We start from the raw sequence: 25,836 nt of genomic DNA on the forward strand, positions 1-25,836 counted from the left end.
AGACCTGGTAAAGTAGAAAAGAATTCTTAGATTTACAAGGAGATTGGGTAGAAATTTAACAATTATCATTCCGCGTTTATTATTTGCCAGCGTTCACATTCAATTCTCGGTAGAGGTCCGTCACACAGTCGCCGACCTAGTATCCCTGTAATCCTAGACTGTTTTGATACAAGGACATACATAGTAATTAATACTGTATTAACTGAATTTCACCGTTCCAATTGAACTAACCAAATGAAGACCATTTTGTTCTAATTTTAATTGAATTCCACTGTGCCAAGAACCTTTTGCTGTGTATGTCCGTATACATTAGGAAGACCATTTTGCCCTCATTACTTCAACTAACCAAATGATTTCATTGCATATGTCAATTGTCATATAGATCGTGGCCTCCAAGAAAATGAGATATTCATCTCCCTTGGTTTTTGAAAATTTTACTTTTCTTTTCCTTTTTCTTTTTTGAATAAGTGATTTTCAACAAAGGTTAATTTGAATATAATAGTACTCAGACAATATACACCTTGTTCTCCATATATCTATATAAAGGGCCATATGCACCTCGTTTCTCCTTACTCACAAGAAGCTAACTAAAATTAGCTTTGCTGCAGTGCTTCCAAATGGGAGACTTCAATTCATCATCAATGGAGGATGATGATATGGCTGCTCCTCTGTTTGAGAGACAGCTTCGCAAGAATTATGTTCAGAGGGCTGTGGATATAACCATCCTCTTGCTAATGGTCTCCTTGCTGTCGTACCGGCTGGTCTGCATCAGGAGCCACAGCGGCGATGGATGGGAGGTGAAGACGTGGCAGGTGGCGATGGGGTGCGAGGCATGGTTCACCTTCGTATGGGTCCTCGTCGTCAGCACCAAGTGGAACCTCCTCCGTTACCTCACCTTTCCTAAACGTCTCCTCCAACGGTAAGTGATTAATTAACTAACAATAAACTGTATTTACAATATCCATGAGGGCATGTCACGTGTATCAGTAGCTTCATTGGTTATGTATGTAGGACGAGGGAGCTGCCAGCGCTGGACATGTTTGTGACAACGGCAGACCCAGAGCTGGAGCCGCCTATAATAATGGTGAATACGGTGCTCTCTCTTATGGCAGTGGACTACCCGGGTGCGGCACACAAGCTGGCTGTCTATGTCTCGGACGACGCCTGCTCCCCTCTGACCTTCTTCGCCCTCTCGAAAGCAGCCAAGTTTGCTCAGCTCTGGGTCCCCTTCTGCCGGAAGTACAACATCGAAGTCAGAGCCCCATTCCAGTACTTCTCACCCGCTGCCGAGCAGCCCCCTTCGGCCGGTGGTGGCTCTAACTCACCGGAGTTCCAACAAGAGTGGAAACATATAAAGGTAAATTATTAATAGCCTCCACGTACAAAGGGTTGATGAACATTGAACAGTCAGCGCATTCTAATCCAATCTCAGTCCCTTTCAAGTATACATAATGGGCAAAACATGGACTTGGACGCAAGAGTTAATATGCATACAAAAGTAAAATAGAGTTGGCCTTATTAAAAGAGGATGTAGCAGTAATTGAGCATATTCTCTCCTATTAATTAAAGGGTTTTAAATTCGATATTCAGTGAGATTATTTTTTTATTAACTATTAAGATTCTTTCTTTGCATTAAATTGACAATCCTCTTTGGTAATCAAAAAATGTGAGATAGCCTTGACCGCCATTAGGATCCAATCACGCATTAAAGATGGGCGTAAAAAACAAATGGAGGATCCGAGAAGAATTAATTGTCAGTTTGTCTGCATACATATATATATATACACACACATATATTCGTGATTGTGTAAAGTTAATTGCTGTTTGGAGTTATTAGTAGACTAGTAATAACGTTAATCATTAAACTCTGGGTGGCGCGTTCTGCTTTAATTGGTCTCTTACATGCACATGTATGAACAATAAATTATAAGAATTAGTTAATAAAGAAAGTCAGACCAATATATAACATATGATACGTGCCAAGCAAATTGTAATCAAGGAAAAAAAAGAAAGAAAGCTAAATTCTTCTAACAAGATTATTAATTCTCTACACTCACATATATTAAATAGCTCTTGAATGTCATGTAAATTATATCTCATGAATATATTTCTTGAATGTTATATAAATTACACCTCATGTCATTGTGAATAAAAATTTTAAATTAGGGAATTTTTTTGTAATAGATATAGATTTGGAATTTTCTTTTCCCTTTTTTGCAGAATGAGTACGAGAGTTTGAACAGGAAGGTAGAGGATGCACACAAGAAGCCCGTTTCGAGTATCCTTTCTGCTGGAGAGTTTGCAGCTTTCGCAAATACGGAGCTTGGTAATCATCCTCCTATAGTTAAGGTAAATTCTACAGTGCAGTGGGCTCCATTTAGCAAATACTTCGGCATGATGTCAATAGTGCATTCATCCCATCCCTTATTCGGGAAGACATAATTTGAATTTAATGTTTTCACCTACAAATTTCCGTCGCGTAAATTCAACCCGGTCAGCACACAAAACAGTCAATAGCAGATATCTCGTGTCGGGGGTTTGACGTAGAAAAAGCACATATGGGGATTTTTAATAATTAGAAGATCGTAGGTTCGGCTTAGTTCTCATGGGACCAGGCGGCTAGCGATAGATTACGTATATGGGGCGACAAACACAATAAGAGAAATTTACAAGATTTTCTGGATGTGGGAATAATTCAATTAATCAAAATTTTAAAATTAAGCAGAGAAAGGGATAATATTATAAAACACGACTTCGCCTGGTGGATTTTAATTCAATTTTCGTCGGTTTACTTCTTTTTTTTTTTAAATCCCTTTTTATCCCTTCTTTTCACTGTGAACTGTATATCTTCATAGACTAAAGACTTCAATTTAATCAGGACTTGGAAAATATATAGGGTTGTCATTGTATCGTGGTGACATATTTAATACTTTTAATTGAAATATTAGAATTTCAATTCAATTATTTAGTACTTTTACAGTTTTATTATTCATGATAAATAACATAAGATACAAAATACTTGAACTTAAATACTGCTATTGAAAAGAATATAAAATATTTGAATTGAATTATCAAATGTATACCGTGTGACATAATTGATATATCGCATCTTAAGCACCAATTCTTACATTTTTTTTTCTTTTATATTCTTTTCACTTGTTGGATTGAAGATAATATGGGAGAATAAGGAAACTGCACCGGATGGACTTCCCCATCTAATATACATATCGAGAGAGAAACGACCCAAACATCACCATCACTACAAGGCCGGTGCGATGAACGCTCTAGTAAGTCACAATAATGATTTCGGGTTATAAATTCCTGTTTTTCGGTCCTGCTTTTCCAAATGAAAATTATATCTCACATACCATATGGATCGATTTTTGTTCTTCCTTTCTTGAATACGTGCTGCAGATAAGAGTGTCAGGTGTGATGACCAATGCCCCGTTCATGCTGAATGTGGACTGTGACATGTACGCGCATAATCCCCATATTGCGCTACATGCACTGTGCCTTTTGCTCGATCCAAGATCCCAAAATGACACCGCTTATGTGCAGTGCCCTCAGAAATTTTATGACGGTTTAAAGGATGATCCTTTCGGGAACCAGCTCGTCGTTTTACAAGAAGTAATACTTGCTCAATTACAGATTTAACCATTTCGACTTTTCAGTTGAATTTTGTGTCAAAATTAACTTGTGCCTTATTCTCTGTTTGGATTAGATCCTTGGGCAGGGAATAGTGTCCATTCAAGGGCCTTTCTATGGTGGCACCGGATGCTTTCATCGTCGGAGAGTAATCTATGGGGCTTTGCCAAAAAATGTCGACTCTAAGAAGAAAAATGCCAGATCAATGGATGGTAATTGTCAAAGTTCCCGATCGAATTCGTACGATTGATACAAAAAAATAGCTAATTCGGTTTCCTCCCCCTCCCCTCCTACTCAATTGTTAGAGATATCATTAAGCGACTTTGGAAGCTCGGAGCAGTTCCTAAAATTGGTTACCCGGGCTTTAAAGGACGAATCGGGTGCAGAAAAAGATTTGCCAAGTTCACTTGAGGCAGCACTTCATGTTGCAAGCTGTGGCTATGAGTATGGCACTTCTTGGGGTAAAAAGGTACATCAGGACGATAATCTGAACTATCTGAATAATGTCTTGCATTGTACATTATGTAGCATCATCCACACTGCATTTCGAACAAGGGCAGATTAAGTTATTCTTTATGGAGATGCCTTCAGATTATATGAACATGAATATGTTGTTAGTTGATTCTTTTACATAAAATAGTGTGGCCCTGTTTGCTAACGTATTCAAGCTTTGTTAGATTGGATTGATATATGGATCCACGACAGAAGATATCTCTACGGGGATGACAATCCAATCGAAGGGGTGGAGATCGGCTTACTGTTCACCGGACCCACCAGCCTTCCTCGGTTGTGCACCGACAGGAGGGCCAGCATCGTTGAACCAGATGAAGAGGTGGTCCACCGGACTTCTCGAAATCCTTGTGAGCAAGTCCAACCCTATGAGGGCCACCCTGTTGGGTAGGCTTCAATTTAGGCAGTGTTTGACATACATATGGCTCCTCATCTGGGGCATCAGATCGATACCCGAGCTCATCTATGCCCTTCTCCCGGCTTATTGCATCATCACCAACTCCCACTTCTTGCCCAAGGTAAATCACAATTTGCAAACCCAGTGATTAATTTTTCCCAAAGGTGTCATGATGCGGAATGACATTTGCTTTTTTTTTCCCCCCTTCTTTTTGATTTTATAAAACTTTGCAGGTCCACGAACCAGCTATATTAATACCAGCATCCGTGTTTGCCATATACAACATCTACACGCTATTGGAGCACTTCAGGTGTGGCTTATCTGCTCGAGCATGGTGGAACTACCAGCAGACGGCCAGAATCAAGTCGGCTTGTGCCTGGTTGTTTGGTGTCCTAAGCATCCTCCTCAAGGTCCTGGGGATCTCCGATACTGTGTTTGAGATCACAAAGAAGGAGCAGTCCACTGCCAATGGCCAGCCCGATGCTGACATGGGAAGGTTTACCTTCGATGAGAGCCCGATCTTCATGCCGGGGACCACCGTCTTGCTAGTCCAACTTGCTGCCTTGGCCATGCTAATGTTGGGGATACAACCGGCCGCGGGTGGCGCCAATGGTTCAGGACTGGCGGAGGTGGCGTGCTCTTTGTTGGCGGTACTCTACTTCTGGCCTTTCCTAAGGGGCCTCCTCGGAAAGGACAAATATGGGATTCCACTAAAAACTATCTATAAGTCAGCAGCCTTGTCTACCGTGTTTGTGTTGTTCTGCAGATTCTCCTCTGTAGGGCTTCATCAATGATGAGGAAACCGACTACGTATATTAGATTGCATTTTTGTTGTTCTGTATAATAAGTTGATTGCTTGTATTTTAAAATTTTGATTGAGTAAACCATCTAGGCACTTAGTTTCTTCCCACTGGAACTGCTGGCTGCTGTCACTTATCTTAGTATGTCACAATCCAAAACCAACCTCAAGTGGAAGTTAGTTTACAGCATCCGATGATCTGTATTTCGGTATGTGAAACAAGAAGTTTTCGAAAGCAACACAATCTTTACATTGTAGGAGTGGTTTGTAGACGAGTAGAAGTACTCAGAAGTTGAGGGCCCGTTTGGTTTTATGATATGATTTTAGAATCATGATTTTATTTTTAACTCTACCCACTACACAACAAAAACACACGTTTCCCAAGTCAAATTTATAATACCATCTCATTTGTCTTTTTCCACAATTAAAATCAAACTTATTTTAACTCTGAAACCAAACGTCCCCGAGAATCTTCAAAGATACCATATGCTGTGTCCAGCCTGACTTTATGGACCGGAATGCATGCGCTGTCCGAATCTGACCCTCTACTCACATCACTACTAGTCTGTATGTATACAAATCAAAGCAATCGTATGCCACACAACCCAATAACAAATGCCAAAATGAGCCTAAATTGATTTACATTAATGGACAAAATTTACCTACCAGTCACCAGAGGATTTTAGAAAAAATACATATGCTTTCAAGATTGTATAAATCTTCGAAGAGTCTAGAAGTTATATTTAGGTTCACGTCCAGTCTCGTGGAACCTCAATTCTCATATTCACAGCAAAACTGAAGTGCAGATAGCTAAACGGCTTTACCCAGATGGCATTAGCCAGCCAAGCAACCATATGCTTCGACCAGCGTTAAATGCTGGGCTAGGGGACCTTCAGTTCGTCGATGATGAAGGCCGGTGAGGAGGACGTTGCAGCTCCTCTGTTTGAAAGACAGCTACAGAGGAACTCTGCCAAGAGGGCCGCAGACATAGCCATACTCTTGCTAATGGTCTCCCTGCTGTCGTACCAGCTGGTCTGCCTAACGTCGAGCCATGGTGGTGGGAGAGAGGTGACAACGTGCAGGTGGAGATGGGGTGCGAGGCGTGGTTCACCTTTGTATGGGTCCTCGTCGTCAGCACCAAGTGGAGCCTCCTCCATTACCTCAGTTTCCCTCAACGTCTCCTCCAACGGTAAATACCTAACGGACCGTCCATGTTACAGCCATGAGGCATGTGTATTAGTAGCTTCACTGATTATGTATGTAGGGAGAGGGAGCTACCGGCCTTGGACATGTTCGTGACGACAGCAGACACAGAGCTGGAGCCACCAATAATAACGGTGAACACGGTGCTCTCGCTGATGGCGGTTGACTACCGGGTGCAGCACACAAGCTGGCTGTCTACATGTCGGACGACGCCTGCTCCCCTCTCACCTTCTTCACCCTCTCGGAAGCCGCCAAGTTTGCTCAGCTCTAGGTCCCTTTCTGCCGTACATACAACATCCAAGTCAGAACCCCCTTCCGGTACTTCTCACCCGCGGCCGAGCAGGCCGTTTCCACTGGCAGGTCCGACACATCGGAGCTCCAACACAACTGGAAACATATTAAGGTAAAACACGCGGGCCCCTTGTGAAAGAACATAACCGGTCCCTTTTGTTGTACCGGACGTGTTACAGCAGCCTGCATATATTCACAGCCGCCCTTTGTTTTAGAATGACTACGAGAAGCTGAGCAAGAAGATAGAAGACGCCAGCAAGAAGCCGGTTCCATGTGAACTTTCCGGGGATTTTGCCGCTTTTGCAAATGTAAAGCGCTGGGATCATCCTCCCATAATCAAGGTAAATTATCCCGTTCGGGCACCAAATCTTAGCCCATGATTAACCCAACATTATTTACAGGACATATAACACATACATGCTAGGCTCCATCCACGTACACCGTAACATGCACATGCCAACGATCCCCGCACATTTAACTGTCTCAGACTGTTAACTACCTTATTCAATTATCGCTGCCAAGTTTATATTTGCATCATCTGCATCTTCTTAAGATCAAGTTTACTGAAATCACTCAGAGCGTTTTCTTTGGTTTCCTATTGAAGATCATCTGGGGAAATAAGGACGGCACACCCAATGGATTGCCTCATCTGATATACATATCGAGGGAGCAACGACCCAAACACCATCATCACTACAAAGGCCATGCGGTGAATGCTCTAGTAAGTTACACGTTATTACCGGTTCCCCTAGATATTGTTCTGGCTGGCTTCTACATTGTGAACTCGACCTATGAAAATTATTTAAAGCGCCATAAATGATTTAACTGTCCTCATTTGTTGTTTTGCTTCACTAAGCAGATAAGAGCATCGGCTGTAACGACCAACGCACCTTTCATGCTGAATGTTGACTGTATCATGCATTGTGCCTTATACACGACCCAACGTCCCAAAATGACACTGCATTTGTCCAACGCCCTCAGAGATTCTACGATGGTTTGAAGGCCGACCCTTTCACGAACCAGTTTGTCGTCTATTATGAAGTAAACACCAGCATTTATTGATTATTTTCTTTTTTCAACTCTAGGATTCTTATGGAAATGTTTTTTTTGCGGAGTTCTCTGTATGGTTAGTTCATTGGGCATGGACTAGTGTCAATTCAAGGGCCCTCCTATGGGGGAACTGGATGCTTTCATCGTCGGGGAGTAATCTATGGGTCTTGGCCAGAGGGCATCGGCATGAGAAAGAGAGATCTCCTATCATCGAATGGTAAGAAATTTAAGGAAGTATCCTATCGATTCTTCCAGTGTGATTCTGATTCACATTTACTTTTCCTTGAACTATCAGAGTATGACTGGCGGAGCATTGTCGACTGAATTTGGCAACTCGAAACAGTTGATAAAATCAGTTGCCCATGCTTTTAAGGGAGAATCCGGCATGGGAAAAGATATGTCGAGCTCCCTTGAGGCAGCACATCAAGTTGTGAGCTGTAGCTATCAGTGTGGCACTACGCGGGGTGAAAGGTAACCAAGGACACTGCTGTCAAAATCTATTCAAACTCGACGGTCTACCGATTGTACCCTGCATTGATCGCATTATCGACTTCCCCCCGCATTAGAATCCTTATATTCTAGCTTATGCTACATGGAGATGATGCCCTTTGCCATTTCATATAGGTTGGATTGATTTACTGGTCTACCACAGAAGACGTCGTCACAGGCTTGACAATGCATTCAAGGGGTGGAGACCGGCATTCTGTTCACCGGACCCCCCTGGGTTTCTTGGGTTGTGCGCCAACTGGAGGCCCGGCATCGTTGGCCCAACTGAAGAGGTAGTCCCTGGGCTACTTGACATCGCACTGAGCAAGTCTAGTCCGATAATGGCCAAACTTTTCGCAAGCTGCGATTTAGGCAGTGTTTGACATACTTGTTTTTTCCTCCAATGGAACGTCAGATCTGTACCTGAACTCGTCTATGCCCTTCTCCCGGCATATTGCATCATCACCAACTCTCACTTCTTGCCCAAGGTAAAAATCGAAGACTTTGAATGATGTTGAGACGAGCGTAGCTTGCTAAGCATGAATGCTGAACCATCAGGTAGGACCAGTCCACCTCCCGTGACGAGCCTTACAATGACCTGGGGAGGTTCACCTTTGATGAGAGCCCAATTTTCGTGCAAGGAACCACTTTCTTGCCAGTCCAACTGCCAGCCTTGGCATGGCTGGGGCTGCAGCCGCCACCGAGAAATGGTGGCGGCTCGGGATTTGCTGAAGTGTTTTGAGCTCTTTGGGTGGTGCTGTATTTCTGGCCCTTCTTGCGAGGGCTCCTAGGAAAGGGAAAGGATGGGATTCCTCCGAAAATTATCTATAAGTCAGCTGCCTTGGCAAGCATATTCGTTGTCTACAGATTCACCTCTAGGATGTGATAACAAGGCCATGAGATTTGTTCTGCAGATTCACACCTGTATTTTTCGATCAAAATCCATATGCAGACCAGGATTAGCCTTTCTTTATTGGGATGATTGCAGGGCAACTCGAATATTTGGAAACTCTTGATCAGAATGCCCATAAAACTTTCATGCAAGTTGAGAATTACAGGAAAATGCTTCAAGAAGGAGATATGTTCTCCAAGATCCTAACTTTCAATTTCATATACTCTCTACAAAAAGTCCTCTAAAGAAGAAAGAATCGGATGCAAAAGAAACACAACAATGCCCACAAGACCATCTAAGCAAGGTTGTCAGAATCGCGATTCTACCTAAAATCGATCGATGGTCGTAGAATTGAATCGTGAATCGTAAAATTCTACTTATAATTAAAAAAAGTGTATATATATATATAATCATACTTTCCTGAGCAATCTGTATTTGAGGTATAATATTAATTGTTCAATATTGAGTCGCAGATAAAGCGAAAAATAAAGACAGGACTGCGTCAAAAGGCTTATATGGCCCTCGGATGCCTCTAAGAACCAATTTGATATAGGGAATAAAAGGAGTGAGGAATAAGCCGGCTGAGAGTTCTAAACCAATAGCACGAATGGGTCTGAAAATGTTTGCCTATACTACATCCAACATTAACAATTATAATTCTGAAAAAAAAAAGGGGGCTGGGCTTCAGCTCGAAGAAAGAAGAAAGAAAGAAGGAAGGAAGTGCGGGGAAGGCGGGGGAAGGGGGAAAAATGCTAGGTTTTGGCCCGACTAGGCTGGGTTTTGGCTCGACGAACCTAGGCTTCGGCACGATTGGGTTGGACCAGCAATCGATTATGCTATTCTACGATTCTAGGCCCGATTCTAGCTCCCCGACTCAAGACATGGAATCAGAATCGGTGCCCACTTTTCGAATCGTAGAATCGTATAATTCTACGATTCAAATTGTGATTCTGACAACCATGCATCTAAGTAGGAAAAATGAAATAAAGAAAGAAAGAATATAATACAGAAAACTAAAATATAGCCAAAGCGAAAGATCAATTTGTTCCATGTATATTGTCCCTTTCGTTCCGTGTTGGAATAGTAATTTATTCCATTAGTAATCGACGAGATTTTACGAAAAAAATTATTCATACCATGAGAGAGAATAGGTCAAGGGGTCTAACTATTAAGTAGGAATCATAATTATTATTATTTTGCGATTCCGTGCTCCGGATACTATAATGAATATCCGACAAGTTAAAACCATCTCTAGCAGAAGAAGAATTAGTAGCGGGTTATCAAACCGAATATTCAGGTATCAAATGTGGTTTATTTTACATTGCTTCCTATCTAAATCTGTTTAATCTAGTTTCTTCATTATTTGTAACAGTTCTTTACTTGAGCGGTTGGAATATCTCTATTCCGTACATATTCGTTCCTTAGCTATTTGAAATAAATAAAGTAGGAAGAGTTTTTGGAAGGACAATTGGTATTTTTATTACATTAGCTAAAACTTATTTGTTTTTGTTCATTTCTATCACAACAAGATGGACTTTACCTAGGCTAAGAATGGACCAAATATTAAATCTTGGATGGAAATTTCGTTACCCGTTTCCCTGCTCCCATCAAGAAATAGAACTGACTAATCCTAAGACAAGGGGTTGAGAAACTCAACGCCACTATTCCACTGTTCTTGAACAACTTGCAGACGGGCCCTTGTTTCGCACTATAACGGATATGAAAATAAAGGATAAAATTTAGATTCAATTGTCAACTGCTCCTATCGAAAATAGACGGAGCCATAGCACATGGTTTCATAAAACTATACGATTTTCTCGATCTAAATCAAGCAGGTTTTACATGAAGAAGATTTGGTTAAGCATGATCTATTCGATACAGGTAGGAAAAGAACCCGTATCAGTATTCTTAAAAAAATAATAGAGAAATCAAAACCAAGACACGATGATACGGATCAACGCCTTCTTCTTGCGCCAAAGATATTACCATTTTCGAAGGAACTAGAGTTACATTTCTTTTCCATTTCCATTCAAGAGTTCTTATGTATTTCCGCGCGCCTTTGAAATCCCGAAAAATGGAAAAATTCCTTTTAAGGACCAACTAAGTCGATATTATTTATCTTGATATGGTTGTAGTATAAATATATATAATATAATAAAGTCAAAACCTATTGGAAGATCCCAAATTAAACCAATGAAATTTTGTATGCTATATGTTATAGCACTTTTGAAATGATCTCGTCCTTTAATAATTTTTTCTTTCTTTCTTGTGAGGAATAACTTAATCCTTCGTAAAGTACTCCTTGTAGAAATATCAATAGATACTTCAACCCATCTTTTTCAATTGCGAAAAAAAAAATACATTACATTGTTTCATGAATCATGACATGCTATCTCTATGAATGTGTGAAAGAACAAAAAGATCTTATTTTTCATTCCTTTTCTTCTTTCTTAAAAGGGGATTAAAAAAAAGAATTATTTCATTCCTGGTAGTCATGTTTTTTAATCTGTGGATAGGAGCATACTCTAAATTGGAATCGTGAGGAGTACTGCTTGATCATTTCTGCCAACTTAAAGCTCCAATTAGTATACTTTTATGTTATGAAAAATACCCTTTTCTATAATTTACATAAAAAAAATCTCCATTACTAAGAATTTTGGTGTTCCAAAACTCAATAGAATTTGATCAATCCTTTTTTCTATTATTAAGGTGGAAAACTAAACCAAGAATTCTCTTTTTTTATCATCAATCGAATAAATATTCACGAACCAAAATTCTATTTTATCATCAATCCAATGATTTTTCCTTTTTCTGTTGAAGTTTTTTTGTTATTCAACAAAGTAAGTTTGACACCCCCCAAAAAACAAATTTGTTTTTCCATTTTGATTTTGAGGAGTTATATTAAAAACAACCCGAAAGAATTTGCGGGAGGGGTCATTTCATTTTTGGATTTGAAACGAATGAGTTCAAGAAATGAGAGAATTAAGGATTTTAGTTAATTCTAATAATGTACCAGAAAGACTAATCCAATTCATAATAATGTACCAGAAAATACAAAATTTTAGTTACTTGACCAACCGTCAGGAGAAGCAAATCCAACAGGTACGGTTATCAGTAAGATTGATGAAGTAGCAATTAATGCAAAAACCGCCAATTGGAAAGCAAGAGTCATCTTTCCAATCCTCCAAGTTACCAACATAACAAAAGAATTATACCATTTGATCCCCCTATCAGCCAAAAATTTCTAATAAAAATGCATCATATCACAGAGGGATTTTACCATAAATCCATGGATTCGGCACGGAAACGTTCCGATGTAATTAATTTTTCATAAGGATATTGAATAGTTACAGGTAAACGGTTTGCATGGGATAGGGTAATCATGAACCCTTGACCAAAGATAAGAATATTGATTTTTTTTTTGAATAATCATACCTATCGAAGTTATGAAATTCATTATGTAAGATATGTGACATATAAGCAAAAAATCTCAAATATCCTTGATCATGAGACATATAATTATCACAGTAAAAAAGAACCAAAATTCCAACGGTAGCAATTAATAGTAACATAATAGAAGAAAGTGGATTGATTAAGTAACCGAATTCTAAAAAAAATCATTATTAATGGTCCAAGACCATACATATTGATCGATAGAACTTCTATTTATTTGCTGAAAAGATAGATAGACTGAAAGAATCATAACTATACTTAACAGTAAAATACTAGGAAAAGCCCACACACGACCAAAATAAAAACCATGAATATTGATATGCATATTTCATAATAAAAACCTTTTTATTCTTAATTAATTGTTTCTGATTCAACGGCTTTAATCCAAATTAATAAAGAGCTGGTCAATGATACTCGAACATGTACTTGTTTTGAGTGCCTATTTATTTTCTATCGGTATCTATGGATTGATCACAAGCCGAAATATGCTTAGGGCCCTCATTTGTCTTGAACTTATACTGAATGCAGTTAATATAAATTTCGTAACATTTTCGGATTTTTTTGATAGTCGACAATTAAAAGGAGATATTTTTTTTCCAATATTTGTTATAGCTATTGCAGCCGCCGAAGCCACTATTGGGTTAGCTATTGTTTCGTCTATTTATCGTAACAAAAAATCAACTTGTATCAATCAATCGAATTTACTGAATAAATAAAATGAATAAGTTAAGTAACATTAATTATAGAAATTAAACTATTCATCAATTTAAATTATCATCGACTTCAATTAGTATGAATTGAAATCAGCATAGCATGTATGATACGTAGATTTGCGAAAAATATACACAATCAAAGTATCTTGGCCCAATCTCATGAGTCGACCTAGAATTAGATTGATTGGAAAAATTTTAGTAAAATCACTGATTCATCTGGTGTCTAAACATACGATTCATTTATAAGTTTACTAGATCGAAAATTTATGGCATTCAAAAAGTTATAGATCAATGTTACATTCGATAAGGATTTATGATACCCATATAGGATGTATTCAATGTGTCCGAGCCTGCCCGACATATGTATTAGAAATGATACCTTGGGATGGATTTAATTTGCTTAAGTCTCATTTAACCGCCCTTACATTTCCATTGGTTACAAATAAAATCAAACAAAGAATAGAAGCGAAATAGAGAAGGAGTTAAGTACTTTTTTTTCATGATCTAATTTTTGTGGGAAAAAAACAAATAAGTATGATAAACATAAGTACAAGGGATTAAAGAAAATCTAATACTCTATTAAAATCACTATTTTATAATTTTTCTTTTCGCGAAAGTACCCCTCTTTTTTTATAAAAAAAATAAAAGATTATTCATTCCCCTCTCTAAGAGAGGTTGTGATCTTTATTTCATTAATATACTCAATATTTGGATTCATAATGTAACCCGTATATCAAAAGATCAGTGTTCAATTTGAATGAGATAGATTGTTTCAAACTCAAACTAGTAATTGAAGTTACATAAACTCGGAACCAGAAAAGGAAAACTTTTGAATTTTAAAAGTCAAAGTATTCTAATTATGTTAAATTCATTTTGAATCGTACTTCGTGTAGTCGAGCCTCCCGGTCTGTCATTATACCTCGAGAAGTAGAAAGAATTACAATTCCCATCCCGCCTAAAATTCTAGGAATTCGTTGATAGTTAGAATAGATTCGTAGACCAGGTTTACTAATCCATTTTAAATTCAAAATAGTTCTAGACGGTCCTTTCTTGTTCCTTCTATGTCGTAGGGTAAAAACCAAAAAATCTTTGTTGTTTTCCCGATGTTTTCTCACGTTTTCGATAGAACCTTCTCGTAAAAGTATTTTAACAATGTTTTCGGTGATGTTAGTAGATGCTATTCGAACCGTCCCTTTTCTATTCATGTCGGCATTTCGTGTAGAAGTTATTATGTTGGCAATAGTGTTTGATGGTCTCTTACACTCAGGCGGCTCAGATCCGTTGTAAAACTGAGACAATATATTTGTCTTGAATATTCATCAACTCTTACCCATAATACTGCCGATATTGTATGCCTCTGGTTTCTTTGACTTGTTTGGTAGGTGGTAGCGGACAGTACTGTGTTACTTCATGGATGTTTATATGCATGCAACCGCTGCAATTCAATGGATGGGATATATGTTGAAGAGTAGTCTTTGCCGTCCGGTTGACGGCTGCGTTGGAATACCCAGGGGGTAGTCGTCAAGGCACTTATATATTACAAACTATACGGACTTACGCAACATTGAGTAGCAACCACAATTAAAAGTATGAATTATGATAAATAGTTATATGTTTATTATAGTCCAGATTGAAAAGGGGTATAGTGTATGGTGACACACGCTGAGATTTTAAATTTGATTTTCGTGGACTTTCCAATTATAAGTCGTAGGTCTCTTGCTTGCCAAATCACTTTCCTAGACCGGTCCATGGAGCGTATTTCCCTCTCAATGCTCTGGGGGGACCCTCACGCAGCTTTCACGATCCAGCCTTTGTGTCATTCCTGTAACTTGCAAGTCGATCGCGACTTCTTTCCAATAGTCCAAAATGGACCTCACGGGTCATTATCAAAATTATTCGGAATATGAAATTACTAGTCGATCGAAAATGTATTTTTCAGTCAAATTATGGTTACTTGAGTTTATAAGCTCTCTTCGAGTTTTCCTTGATATTACTTATCAACAACTGTTGTTCATCACAACGAATGTTGTCCATCCAGTTGCTTTACAAAACCATGTTCAATATCACCTTAGACCTGCAAATAAGTAGTGAATCTGACTGTGCGACGCGCTCGAATCTATGAAGTAGAGAAGTCTCGATGATCCGCACAGGTCCACCGGCTGCCGATCAAACTTGACAGGTGGACCCTCTTTCCTATATACGACTGGTTGGTGCGTATGCAAATAATGGAAATTAGCTTAAACCGTCAAAATCAGGCCTGAAATTTTCTGAATGGGACAGTATATATACTTTCATACAGGACGGTAGAGGAGTCTCGATAATACGTCCAGAATACTTGGGATATTACTGTTGCGTTTCGTTTCAAAGTAAAATTTTAAAATCATGATTTTAATTTTGAAAAAGAGTGGTATAAATGGGATCCATCATTTGACTTTGTATGAATTATTTTGTTTTGTTGTGGAAAAAGAATGGTATAAATGGGATCCACTCTTTGATTTTGTATGAGTTATTTTATTTTATTATGGGTAGAATTAAATTAAAGTATAATTTTAAAATCACACTGTGAAACCAAACAGAGGAGTATTCTGAAATTCTGAACATCACACGACATCGATCAGTGACCAAAGACAATTTGTATGCCATGCAACAGAAACAACATATCATGAGCCTCTGCTTGTTAGTGGACAAAAATTGCCAACCAATTCATGTACGCAGTGAGCCCCCCAGCTGGCTTTCAGCGCATGCACATCTGCTGAAGTAACCAAAAAAAAAAATGAGGTTACGTTGCCTCTTTCCTGCTGGAAATAATAATAATAATAATTCTTTGTCGATTGGTTGAATGTTTTCAAACCTCGATACCAAGGCCAGCCTTGGTAAAATAGAAAAGAATTCTTAGATTTATATTGGGTAGAAATTTGACAATTTTCATTCCATTTTTATGATTTGTCAGCGTTCACATTCAATTCTCGGTTGAGGTCCGTCACACAGTCGACGACCTAGTATCCCTGTATTCCTAGACTGTTTTGATGCAAGGACAGATATAGTAATTAATACTGTATTAACTGAATTCCACTGTTCCAATTGAACTAACCTAATGAAGATCTTTTTGTACTAATTTTAATTGAGTTCCACTGTGGCATGAACCTTTTTGCTGTATATGCTCGGATACATTAGGAAGGCCATTTTGCCCTCATTACTTCAACTAACCAAATGATTTCATTGCATGTGTCATCTCCCTTGGTTTTTGAACATTTTACCTTCTTTTTTTTTTTTTTTGAGTAAGTGATTTTCAACAAAGGTTAATTTGAATATAATAGTACTCAGACAATATACACCTTGTTCTCCATATATCTATATAAAGGGCCATATGCACCTCGTTTCTCCTTACTCACAAGAAGCTCACTAAAATTAGCTTTGCTGCAGTGCTTCCAAATGGGAGACTTCAATTCATCATCAATGGAGGATGATGATATGGCTGCTCCTCTGTTTGAGAGACAGCTTCGCAAGAATTATGTTCAGAGGGCTGTGGATATAACCATCCTCTTGCTAATGGTCTCCTTGCTGTCGTACAGGCTGGTCTGCATCAGGAGCCACGGCGGCGATGGATGGGAGGTGAAGACGTGGCAGGTGGCGATGGGGTGCGAGGCGTGGTTCACCTTCGTATGGGTTCTCGTCGTCAGCACCAAGTGGAACCTCCTCCGTTACCTCACCTTCCCTCAACGTCTCCTCCAACGGTAAGTGATTAATTAACTAACAATAAACTGTATTTACAATATCAATGAGGACATGTCACGTGTATCAGTAGCTTCATTGGTTATGTACGTAGGAAGAGGGAGCTGCCAGCGATGGACATGTTTGTGACGACGGCAGACCCGGAGCTGGAGCCGCCTGTAATAATGGTGAATACGGTGCTCTCTCTGATGGCAGTGGACTACCCGGGTATGGCACACAAGCTGGCTGTCTACGTCTCAGACGACGCCTGCTCCCCTCTGACCTTCTTCGCCCTCTCCGAAGCAGCCAAGTTTGCTCAGCTCTGGGTCCCCTTCTGCCGAAAGCACAACATCCAAGTCAGAGCCCCATTCCGGTACTTCTCACCCACAGCCGAGCAGCCCCCTTCAGCCGGTGGTGGCTCTAACTCACCGGAGTTCCAACAAGAGTGGAAACATATAAAGGTAAATGATAAATAGCCTCCACGTACCCAGGGTTGATGAACATTGAGCAATCGGCGCATTCTAATCCTATCTCAGTCCCTTTCAAGCATAAATAATGGGCTAAACATGGACTTGGACGCAAGAGTAAATATGCATACAAAAGGAAAATAGAGTCGGCCTTATTAAAATAGGGTGTAGCTGTAATAACGTATGTCCTCTTCTACTAATTAAAGGGTTCTAAGTTTAATATTCAGTTAAATTATTCATATTATTTTATTAGCTATTAAGAATTTTTTTTATTGTATTAGGTTTACAAACATCTTTTGTAATTAAAAAAAAAAAAGAGTTAGCCTTGACCGCCACTAGGATCCAATCACGCATTAAAGACGGGCAGAAAAAACATATGGAGAAGCCGAAAAGAATTGATTGTGTCAGTTTGTCTGCATATATATATATATATATACACATATTCGTGATTGTGTAAAGTTAATTGCTGTTTGGAGTTATTAGTAGACTAGTAATAACGTTAATTATTAAACTCTGGGTGGCGTGTCTGCTTTAATTGGTCTCCTACATGCACATATATGAACAATAAATTATAAGAATTAGTTAATATAGAAAGTCAGACTCCAATATTTAACATATGATACGCGGCAAGCAAATTGTAATTAAAAAAGAAGAAGAAAGCTAAATTCTTCTAACAAGCTTATCAATTCTCATTACTCGCATATATTAAATAGCTCTTAAATGTTATGTAAATTATATTTCATGTCATTGCGAATAAAATTTTCAAATTAGGAGATACTTTTGTGATAGATATTGATTTGGAATTTTCCTTTCCCCTTTTCGCAGAATGAGTACGAGAATTTAAATTGGAAGATAGAGGACGCACGTAAGAAGCCCGTTTCGAGTATCCTTTCTGCTGGAGAGTTTGCAGCTTTCGCAAATATGGACCGTGGTAATCATCCTCCTATAGTTAAGGTAAATTCTACATTGCAGTGGGCTCCAATTTAGCAAATGCTTCGGCATGATGTCAATAGTGCATTCGTCCCATCCCTTATTCGCGAAGATATAATTTGAATTTAATGTTTTCACCTACAAATCCCCCGTCGCGTAAATTCAACCCGGTCAACACACAAAACAGTCAATAGCAGATATCCCGTGTCGTGGGTTTGACGTAGAAAAAGAACATATAGGGATTTTTAGTATAGAGAAAAGAATTAATTAATTATTTAATAATTAGAAGATCATAGATTCGGTTTAGTTCATGGGACCAAGCGGCCATCGATAGATTACATATATGGGCAGACAAACACAATAAGACAAATTTACCAGATTTTCTGGATGAGGGAATAATTCAATCAATCAAAATTTTAAGTTAAGTGGAGAAAGGGGTAGTACTGTAAAATACATATTCGCTAAGAGATTTTAATTTCGATTCTCATTACTTTATTTATTAATAAAAAAAAAGTTCCCTTTATGAGAACTTTACAAGTTATATATGCCGCTTGCCTCCATCCAATTGTATGATCTTTATTTTCACCGTGAATGGTATATCTTCATAGACTAAAGGCTTCAATTTAATCAAGACATGGAAAATTTATATTCTCGGAAATTCTAGAAATGTCATTGTATCAGGTGACATATTTAATACTTTCAATTGAGAATGTTTAGTACTTCAATTCAATTAGTTAGTATTTTTACCGTTTTTTATTCCTGATGAACAATATAAGATACAATTTACTTAAACTTAAATACTAAATATTTACTACCGAAAAGAGTACTAAATATTTGAATTGAAATATCAAATGCATTACCGCGTGACATAGTTGATATATCGCATCTTAAGCACCAATTCTTACATTCTTTTTCTTTTATATTCTTTTTACTTGTGGGATTGAAGATAATATGGGAGAATAAGGAAACTGCACCGGATGGACTTCCCCATCTAATATACATATCAAGAGAGAAACGACCCAAACATCACCATCACTACAAGGCCGGTGCGATGAACACTCTAGTAAGTCACAGTAATGATTTCGGGTTATAAATTCGTGTTTTTTGGTCCTCCATTTCCAAATGAAAATTATTTCTCACATGCCATATGGATCGATTTTTGTTCTTCCTTTCTTGAATACGTGCTGCAGATAAGAGTGTCAGGTGTGATGACCAATGCCCCATTCATGCTGAATGTCGACTGTGACATGTACATGCATAATCCCCAGATTGCGCTACATGCACTGTGTCCTTTGCTCGATCCAAGATCCCAAAATGACACCGCTTATGTGCAGTGCCCTCAGAAATTTTACGACGGTTTAAAGGATGACCCTTTTGGGAACCAGCACGTCGTTTTACAAGAAGTAAATACTTGCTCAATTACAGATTTAACCATTTCGACTTTTCAGTTGAATTTTGTGTCAAAAATAACTTGTGCCTTATTCTCTGTTTGGATTAGATCCTTATGCAGGGAATAGTGTCCATTCAAGGGCCTTTCTATTGTGGCACCGGATGCTTTCATCGTCGGAGAGTAATCTATGGGGCTTTGCCGAAGAATGTGGACTCTAAGAAGAAAAATGCCAGATCAATGGATGGTAATTGTCGAAGTTCCCAATAAAATCCGTGCGATTGATTCAAAAAAATAGCTAACATGGTTTCCTCCCCCTCCCCTCCTACTCAATTGTTAGAGATATCATTAAGCGACTTTGGAAGCTCGGAGCAGTTCCTAAAATTGGTTACCCGGGCTTTAAAGGACGAATCGGGTGCAGAAAAAGATTTGCCAAGCTCACTTGAGGCAGCACTTCATGTTGCAAGCTGTGGCTATGAGTATGGCACTTCTTGGGGTAAAAAGGTACCTAAGGACGAGAATCTGAACTCTCTGAATAATGTCTTGCATTGTACATTACGTAGCATCATCGACACTGCATTTTGAACGAGGGCAGATTAAGTTATTCTTTATGGAGATGCCTTCAGATTATACGAACATGAATATGTTTTTAGTTGATCCTATTACATAAAATAGTGTGGTCCTGTTTACTGACGTATTCAAGCTTTGTTAGATTGGATTGATATATGGATCCACGACAGAAGATATCTCTACAGGGATGACAATCCAATCGAAGGGGTGGAGATCGGCTTACTGTTCACCAGACCCACCAGCCTTCCTCGGTTGTGCACCAACAGGAGGGCCAGCATCGTTGAACCAGATGAAGAGGTGGTCCACCGGACTTCTCGAAAGCCTTGTGAGCAAGTCCAACCCTATAAGGGCCACCCTGTTGGGTAGGCTTCATTTTAGACAGTGTTTAACATACATATGGATCCTCATCTGGAACATCAGATCGATACCCGAACTCATCTATGCCCTTCTCCCGGCTTATTGCATCATCAACAACTCCCACTTCTTGCCCAAGGTATAATCACAATTTGTAAATCCAGTGATTAATTTTTCCCAAAGGTGTCATGGTGAGGAATGCCATTTGCTATTTTTTTTTCCTTTCTTTTTGATTTTATAAATCTTTGCAGGTCCATGATCCGGCTATAATAATACCAGCATCCGCTTTTGCCATATACAACATCTACACACTATCAGAGTATTTCAGGTGCGGCTTATCAGCTCGAGCATGGTGGAACTACCAGCAGATGGCCAGAATCAACTCGGCTTGTGCCTGGTTGTTTGGTGTCCTAACCGTCCTGCTCAAGGTGCTGGGGATCTCTGATACCGTGTTTGAGATCACAAAGAAGGAGCAGTCCACTTCCAATGACCAGCCCGATGCTGACTTGGGAAGGTTCACCTTTGATGAGAGCCCGATCTTCGTGCCGGGGACCACCCTCTTGCTAGTCCAACTTGCTGCCTTGGCCTTGCTAATGTTGGGGATACAACCGTCCCCAGGTGGCGCCAATGGTTCAGGACTGGCGGAGGTGGCATGCTCTTTGTTGGTGGTACTCTACTTCTGGCCTTTCCTAAGAGGCCTCCTGGGAAAGGGCAAATATGGGATTCCACTAAAAACTATCTATAAGTCAGCAGCCTTGTCTACCGTGTTTGTGTTGTTCTGCAGATTCCCCTCTGTAGGGCTTCATCGATGATAAGGAAACCGACTACGTATATTAGATTGCATTTTTGTTGTTCCGTATAATAAGTTGATTGCTTGTATTTTAAAAATTTATTGAGTAAACCATCTAGGCACTTAGTTTCTTCCCACTGGAACTGCTGGCTGCTGTCACTTATCTTAGTATGTCACAATCCAAAACCAACCTCAAGTGGAAGTTAGTTTACAGCATCCGATGATCTCTATTTCGGTCTGTGAAATAAGAAGTTTTCGAAAGCAACACAATCTTTACATTGTAGGAGTAGTCTGTAGACGAGTAGAAGTACTCAGAAGTTGAGAATCTCCGAGGATACCATATGCTGTGTCCAGCCTGACTTTATGGACCGGAATGCATGCGCTGTCCGAATCTGACCCTCTACTCACATCACTACTAGTCTGTATGGACTCAAATCAAAGCAATACTATGCCACACAACCCAATAACAAATGCCAAAATGAGCCTAAATTGATTTACACTAATGGACAAAATTTACCTACCAGTCATCAGAGGATTTTAGTTAAAATACATATGCTTTCAAGATTGTATAAATCTTCGTAGAGTCTAGAAGTTATAGTTAGGTTCACGTCCAGTCTCGCGGAACCTCAATTCTTATATTCACAGCAAAACTGAAGTGCAGATAGCTAATCGGCTTTACCCCGATGGCATTAGCCAGCCAGGCAACCATATGCTTCGACCAGCATTAAATGCTGGGCTAGGGGACCTTCAGTTCGTCGATGATGAAGGCCGGTGAGGAGGACGTTGCAGCTTCTCTGTTTGAAAGACAGCTACAGTGGAACTCTGCCCAGAGGGCCGCAGACATAGCCATACTCTTGCTAATGGTCTCCCTGCTGTCGTACCGGCTGGTCTGCCTCGCTTCGAGCCATGGTGGTGGGAGAGAGGTGACAACGTGGCAGGTGGAGATGGGGTGCGATCCGTGGTTCACCTTCGTATGGGTCCTCATCGTCAGCACCAAGTGGAACCTCCTCCATTACCTCACCTTCCCTCAACGTCTCCTCCAACAGTAAATACCGAACGGACTGTCTGTGTTGCAGCCATGAGGCATATGTATTAGTAGCTTCATTGATTATGTGTGTAGGGAGAGGGAGCTACTGGCCTTGGACATGTTCTTGACGACAGCAGACCCGGAGCTGGAGCCACCAATAATAACGGTGAACACGGTGCTCTCGCTGATGGCGGTGGACTACCCGGGTGCAGCGCACAAGCTGGCCGTCTATGGTCGGATGACGCCTGCTCCCCTCTCACCTTCTTCGCTCTCTCGGAAGCCGCCAAGTTTGCTCAGCTCTGGGTCCCTTTCTGCCGGACATACAACATCCGAGTTAGAGCCCCCCTCCGGTACTTCTCACCCGCGGCCAAGCAGCCCGTTTCCACTGGCAGGTCCGACTCATCAGAGCTCCAACAGGACTGGAAACATATTAAGGTAAAACACGCGGGGCCCCTGTGAAAGAACATAATCGGTCCCTTTTGTTGCACTGGACGTGTTACAACAGTGCATATATTCACAGCCGACCTTTGTTTTAGAATGACTACGAGAAGCTGAGCAAGGAAATAGAAGACGCCAGCAAGGAGTCGGCTCCATGTGAACTTCCCGGGCATTTTGCCGCTTTGCAAATGTAAAGCGCTGGGATCATCCTCCTATAATCAAGGTAAATTATCCCGTTCGGGCACCAAACCTTAGCCCATGATTAACCCAACATTATTTACAAGACATATAACACATACATGCTAGGCTCCATCCACGTACACCGTAACATGCATATGCCAACGATCCCCGCACATCTAAATTTCTCAGACTGTTAACTACCTATTCAATTGTCGCTGCCAAGTTTATATTTGCATCATCTGCATCTTCTTAAGATCAAGTTTACTGAAATCACTCAGAGCATTTTCTTTGGTTTCCTGTTGAAGATCATCTGGGGAAATAAGGACGGCAAACCCAATGGATTGCCTCATCTGATATACATATCGAGGGAGCAATGACCCAAACACCATCATCACTACAAAGGCCATGCGGTGAATGCTCTAGTAAGTTACAAGTTATTACCGGTTCCCCTAGATATTGTTCTGGCTGGCTTCTACATTGTGAACTCGACCTATGAAAATTATTTAAAGCGCCATAAATGATTTAACGGTCCTCATTTGTTGTTTTGCTTCGCTGAGCAGATAAGAGCATCGGCTGTAATGACCAACGCACCTTTCATGCTGAATGTTGACTGCGACATGTATATGAACAATCCCCAGGTTGTCCTGCATGCGTTGTGCCTTATACACGACCCAATGTCCCAAAATGACACTGCATTTGTCCAATACCCTCAGAGATTCTAGGAATGTTTGAAGGACGACCCTTTCGCGAACCAGTTTGTCGTCTATTATGAAGTAAACAGCAGCATTTACCTTCTTCTTCTTTTTTTTCAACTCTAGGATTCTCATGGAAATGTTTTTCTTGCAGTGTCCTCTGTATGGTTAGTCATTGGGCATGGACTAATGTCAATTCAAGGACCCTCCTATGGGGGAATAATCTACGGGTCTTGGCCAGAGGGCATCGGCATGAGAGAGAGATCTCCTATCTTCGAATGGTAAGAGATTTAAGAAAGTATCCTATCTATTCTTCCTGTGTGATTCTGATTCTCATTTACTTTTCCTTGATCTATCAGAGTACAGGTGGCGGAGCACTGTTGACTGAATTTGGCAACTTGAAACAGTTGATAAAATCAGTTGCCCATGCTTTTAAGGGAGAATCCGGCATGGGAAAAGATATATCGAGCTCCCTCAAGGCAGCACATCAAGTTGTGAGCTGTAGCTATGACTATGGCACCGCGTGGGGTGAAAAGGTAACCAAGAACACTGCTGTCAAATTCTATTCAAACTCGACGTCTGCCGATTGTACACTGCATTGATCGCATTATCGACTTCCCCCCGCATTAGAATCCTTATATTCTAGCTTTATGCTACATGGAGATGATGCCCTTTGCCATTTCATATAGGTTGGATTGATTTACGGGTCTACCTCAGAAGACGTCGTCACAAGGTTGACAACGCATTCGAAGGGGTGGGGATCAGCATTCTGTTCACCGGACCCCCCCGGGCTTCTTGGGTTGTGCGCAGACTGGAGGCCCGGTATCATTGGCCCAAATGAAGAGGTCCACCGGGCTACTTGAGATCGCACTGAGCAAGTCTAGCCCGATAATGGCCACACTTTTTGCAAGCTGCGATTTGGGCAGTGTTTGGCATACATGTTTTTCCTCCAATGGAACGTCAGATCTGTACCTGAACTCATCTATGCCCTTCTCCCGGAATATTGCATCATCAGCAACTCTCACTTCTTGCCCAAGGTAAACATCGAAGACTTCGAATGATGCTGCGACGAGCGTAACTTGCTAAGCACGAATGCTGAACCATCAGATCAACCATCTGAAAGTTTTTTCTCTTTTCCTGGTAAGGATATAAGCTTTGCAGGTACAAGAACCAGCTATACTGATACCAGCTGCCATATTCGTCACATAGAACGTATACACGTTATTGGAGTCCTTCAAGTGCGGGTTATCAGTCCGTGCATGGTGGAACAATACTCAGCTTGTGCGTGGTCTTTCGCAGTCCTGAGCGTCCTGCTCGAGCTTCTGGGTATCTCGCCAACCATTTTTGAGATCACAAGGACGGACCAGTCCACCTCCCGTGACGAGCCTGACAATGACCGGGGGAGGTTCACCTTTGATGAAAGCCCAATTTTTGTGCCGGGAACCAATCTCTTGCTAGTCTAACTGACAGCCTTGGCCATGCTATTGCTGGGGCTGCAGCCGCCACTAACCACTCTCTTGCTAGTCTTACTGACAGCCTTGGCCATGCTATTGCTGGGGCTGCAGCTGCCACCGAGAAATGGTGGCGGCTCGGGATTTGCAGAAGCGTTTTGCGCTCTTTGGGTGGTGCTGTATTTCCGGCCCTTCTTGCGAGGGCTCCTAGGAAAGGGGAAGTATAGGATTCCACTGAAAATTATCTATAAGTCAGCTGCCTTGGCAAGCATATTCGTGGTGTTCTGCAGATTCACCCCTAGGCTGTGATAACAAGGCCACGAGATTTGTTCTGCAGTTTCACACCAGTATTTTTGGATCTAAATCCATATGCAGACTAGGATTACCCTCTCTTTATCAG

The 25,836-nt window shown here is 40.4% G+C and overlaps 2 protein-coding genes and 2 pseudogenes across 2 annotated transcripts; all 4 read left to right on the top strand.

Moving 5' to 3' along the window:
• The first annotated feature begins 554 nt into the window (after nucleotides 1-554).
• Nucleotides 555-5,586, top strand: LOC116196166 (cellulose synthase-like protein H1). The gene is made up of 9 exons (XM_031525754.1): nucleotides 555-919; nucleotides 1,012-1,357; nucleotides 2,221-2,349; nucleotides 3,171-3,287; nucleotides 3,415-3,627; nucleotides 3,722-3,857; nucleotides 3,951-4,114; nucleotides 4,323-4,673; nucleotides 4,786-5,586. The coding sequence occupies exons 1-9, from the start codon at nucleotides 618-620 to the stop codon at nucleotides 5,344-5,346; spliced, it is 2,319 nt and encodes a 772-aa protein (XP_031381614.1). The 5' UTR covers nucleotides 555-617; the 3' UTR covers nucleotides 5,347-5,586.
• Nucleotides 5,587-6,073: 487 nt separating this feature from the next.
• LOC116194029 lies at nucleotides 6,074-9,358 on the top strand (annotated as a pseudogene).
• A 7,371-nt stretch (nucleotides 9,359-16,729) lies between these two features.
• LOC116195738 (cellulose synthase-like protein H1) lies at nucleotides 16,730-21,864 on the top strand. The gene is made up of 9 exons (XM_031525064.1): nucleotides 16,730-17,173; nucleotides 17,266-17,611; nucleotides 18,443-18,571; nucleotides 19,494-19,610; nucleotides 19,738-19,950; nucleotides 20,046-20,181; nucleotides 20,275-20,438; nucleotides 20,647-20,997; nucleotides 21,110-21,864. The coding sequence occupies exons 1-9, from the start codon at nucleotides 16,872-16,874 to the stop codon at nucleotides 21,668-21,670; spliced, it is 2,319 nt and encodes a 772-aa protein (XP_031380924.1). The 5' UTR covers nucleotides 16,730-16,871; the 3' UTR covers nucleotides 21,671-21,864.
• A 180-nt stretch (nucleotides 21,865-22,044) lies between these two features.
• On the top strand, nucleotides 22,045-25,828 carry LOC116194030 (annotated as a pseudogene).
• Nucleotides 25,829-25,836: the final 8 nt, after the last annotated feature.

Source organism: Punica granatum, chromosome 2 (assembly GCF_007655135.1).
Source record: "Punica granatum isolate Tunisia-2019 chromosome 2, ASM765513v2, whole genome shotgun sequence".
In the NCBI taxonomy this organism is placed as follows: domain Eukaryota; kingdom Viridiplantae; phylum Streptophyta; class Magnoliopsida; order Myrtales; family Lythraceae; genus Punica; species Punica granatum.

What these genes read in the sequence shown, in the direction of transcription:
- LOC116195738 (XM_031525064.1), top strand. Translation starts at nt 16,872, where the DNA reads ATGGGAGACTTCAATTCATCATCAATGGAGGATGATGATATGGCTGCT. An exon ending in ATCATCCTCCTATAGTTAAG is followed by an intron (nt 18,572 to 19,493) that starts GTAAATTCTACA and finishes GTGGGATTGAAG; the next exon opens with ATAATATGGGAGAATAAGGA. An exon ending in CCGGTGCGATGAACACTCTA is followed by an intron (nt 19,611 to 19,737) that starts GTAAGTCACAGT and finishes TACGTGCTGCAG; the next exon opens with ATAAGAGTGTCAGGTGTGAT.
- LOC116196166 (XM_031525754.1), top strand. Translation starts at nt 618, where the DNA reads ATGGGAGACTTCAATTCATCATCAATGGAGGATGATGATATGGCTGCT. An exon ending in CCGGTGCGATGAACGCTCTA is followed by an intron (nt 3,288 to 3,414) that starts GTAAGTCACAAT and finishes TACGTGCTGCAG; the next exon opens with ATAAGAGTGTCAGGTGTGAT. An exon ending in ACTCCCACTTCTTGCCCAAG is followed by an intron (nt 4,674 to 4,785) that starts GTAAATCACAAT and finishes AAAACTTTGCAG; the next exon opens with GTCCACGAACCAGCTATATT.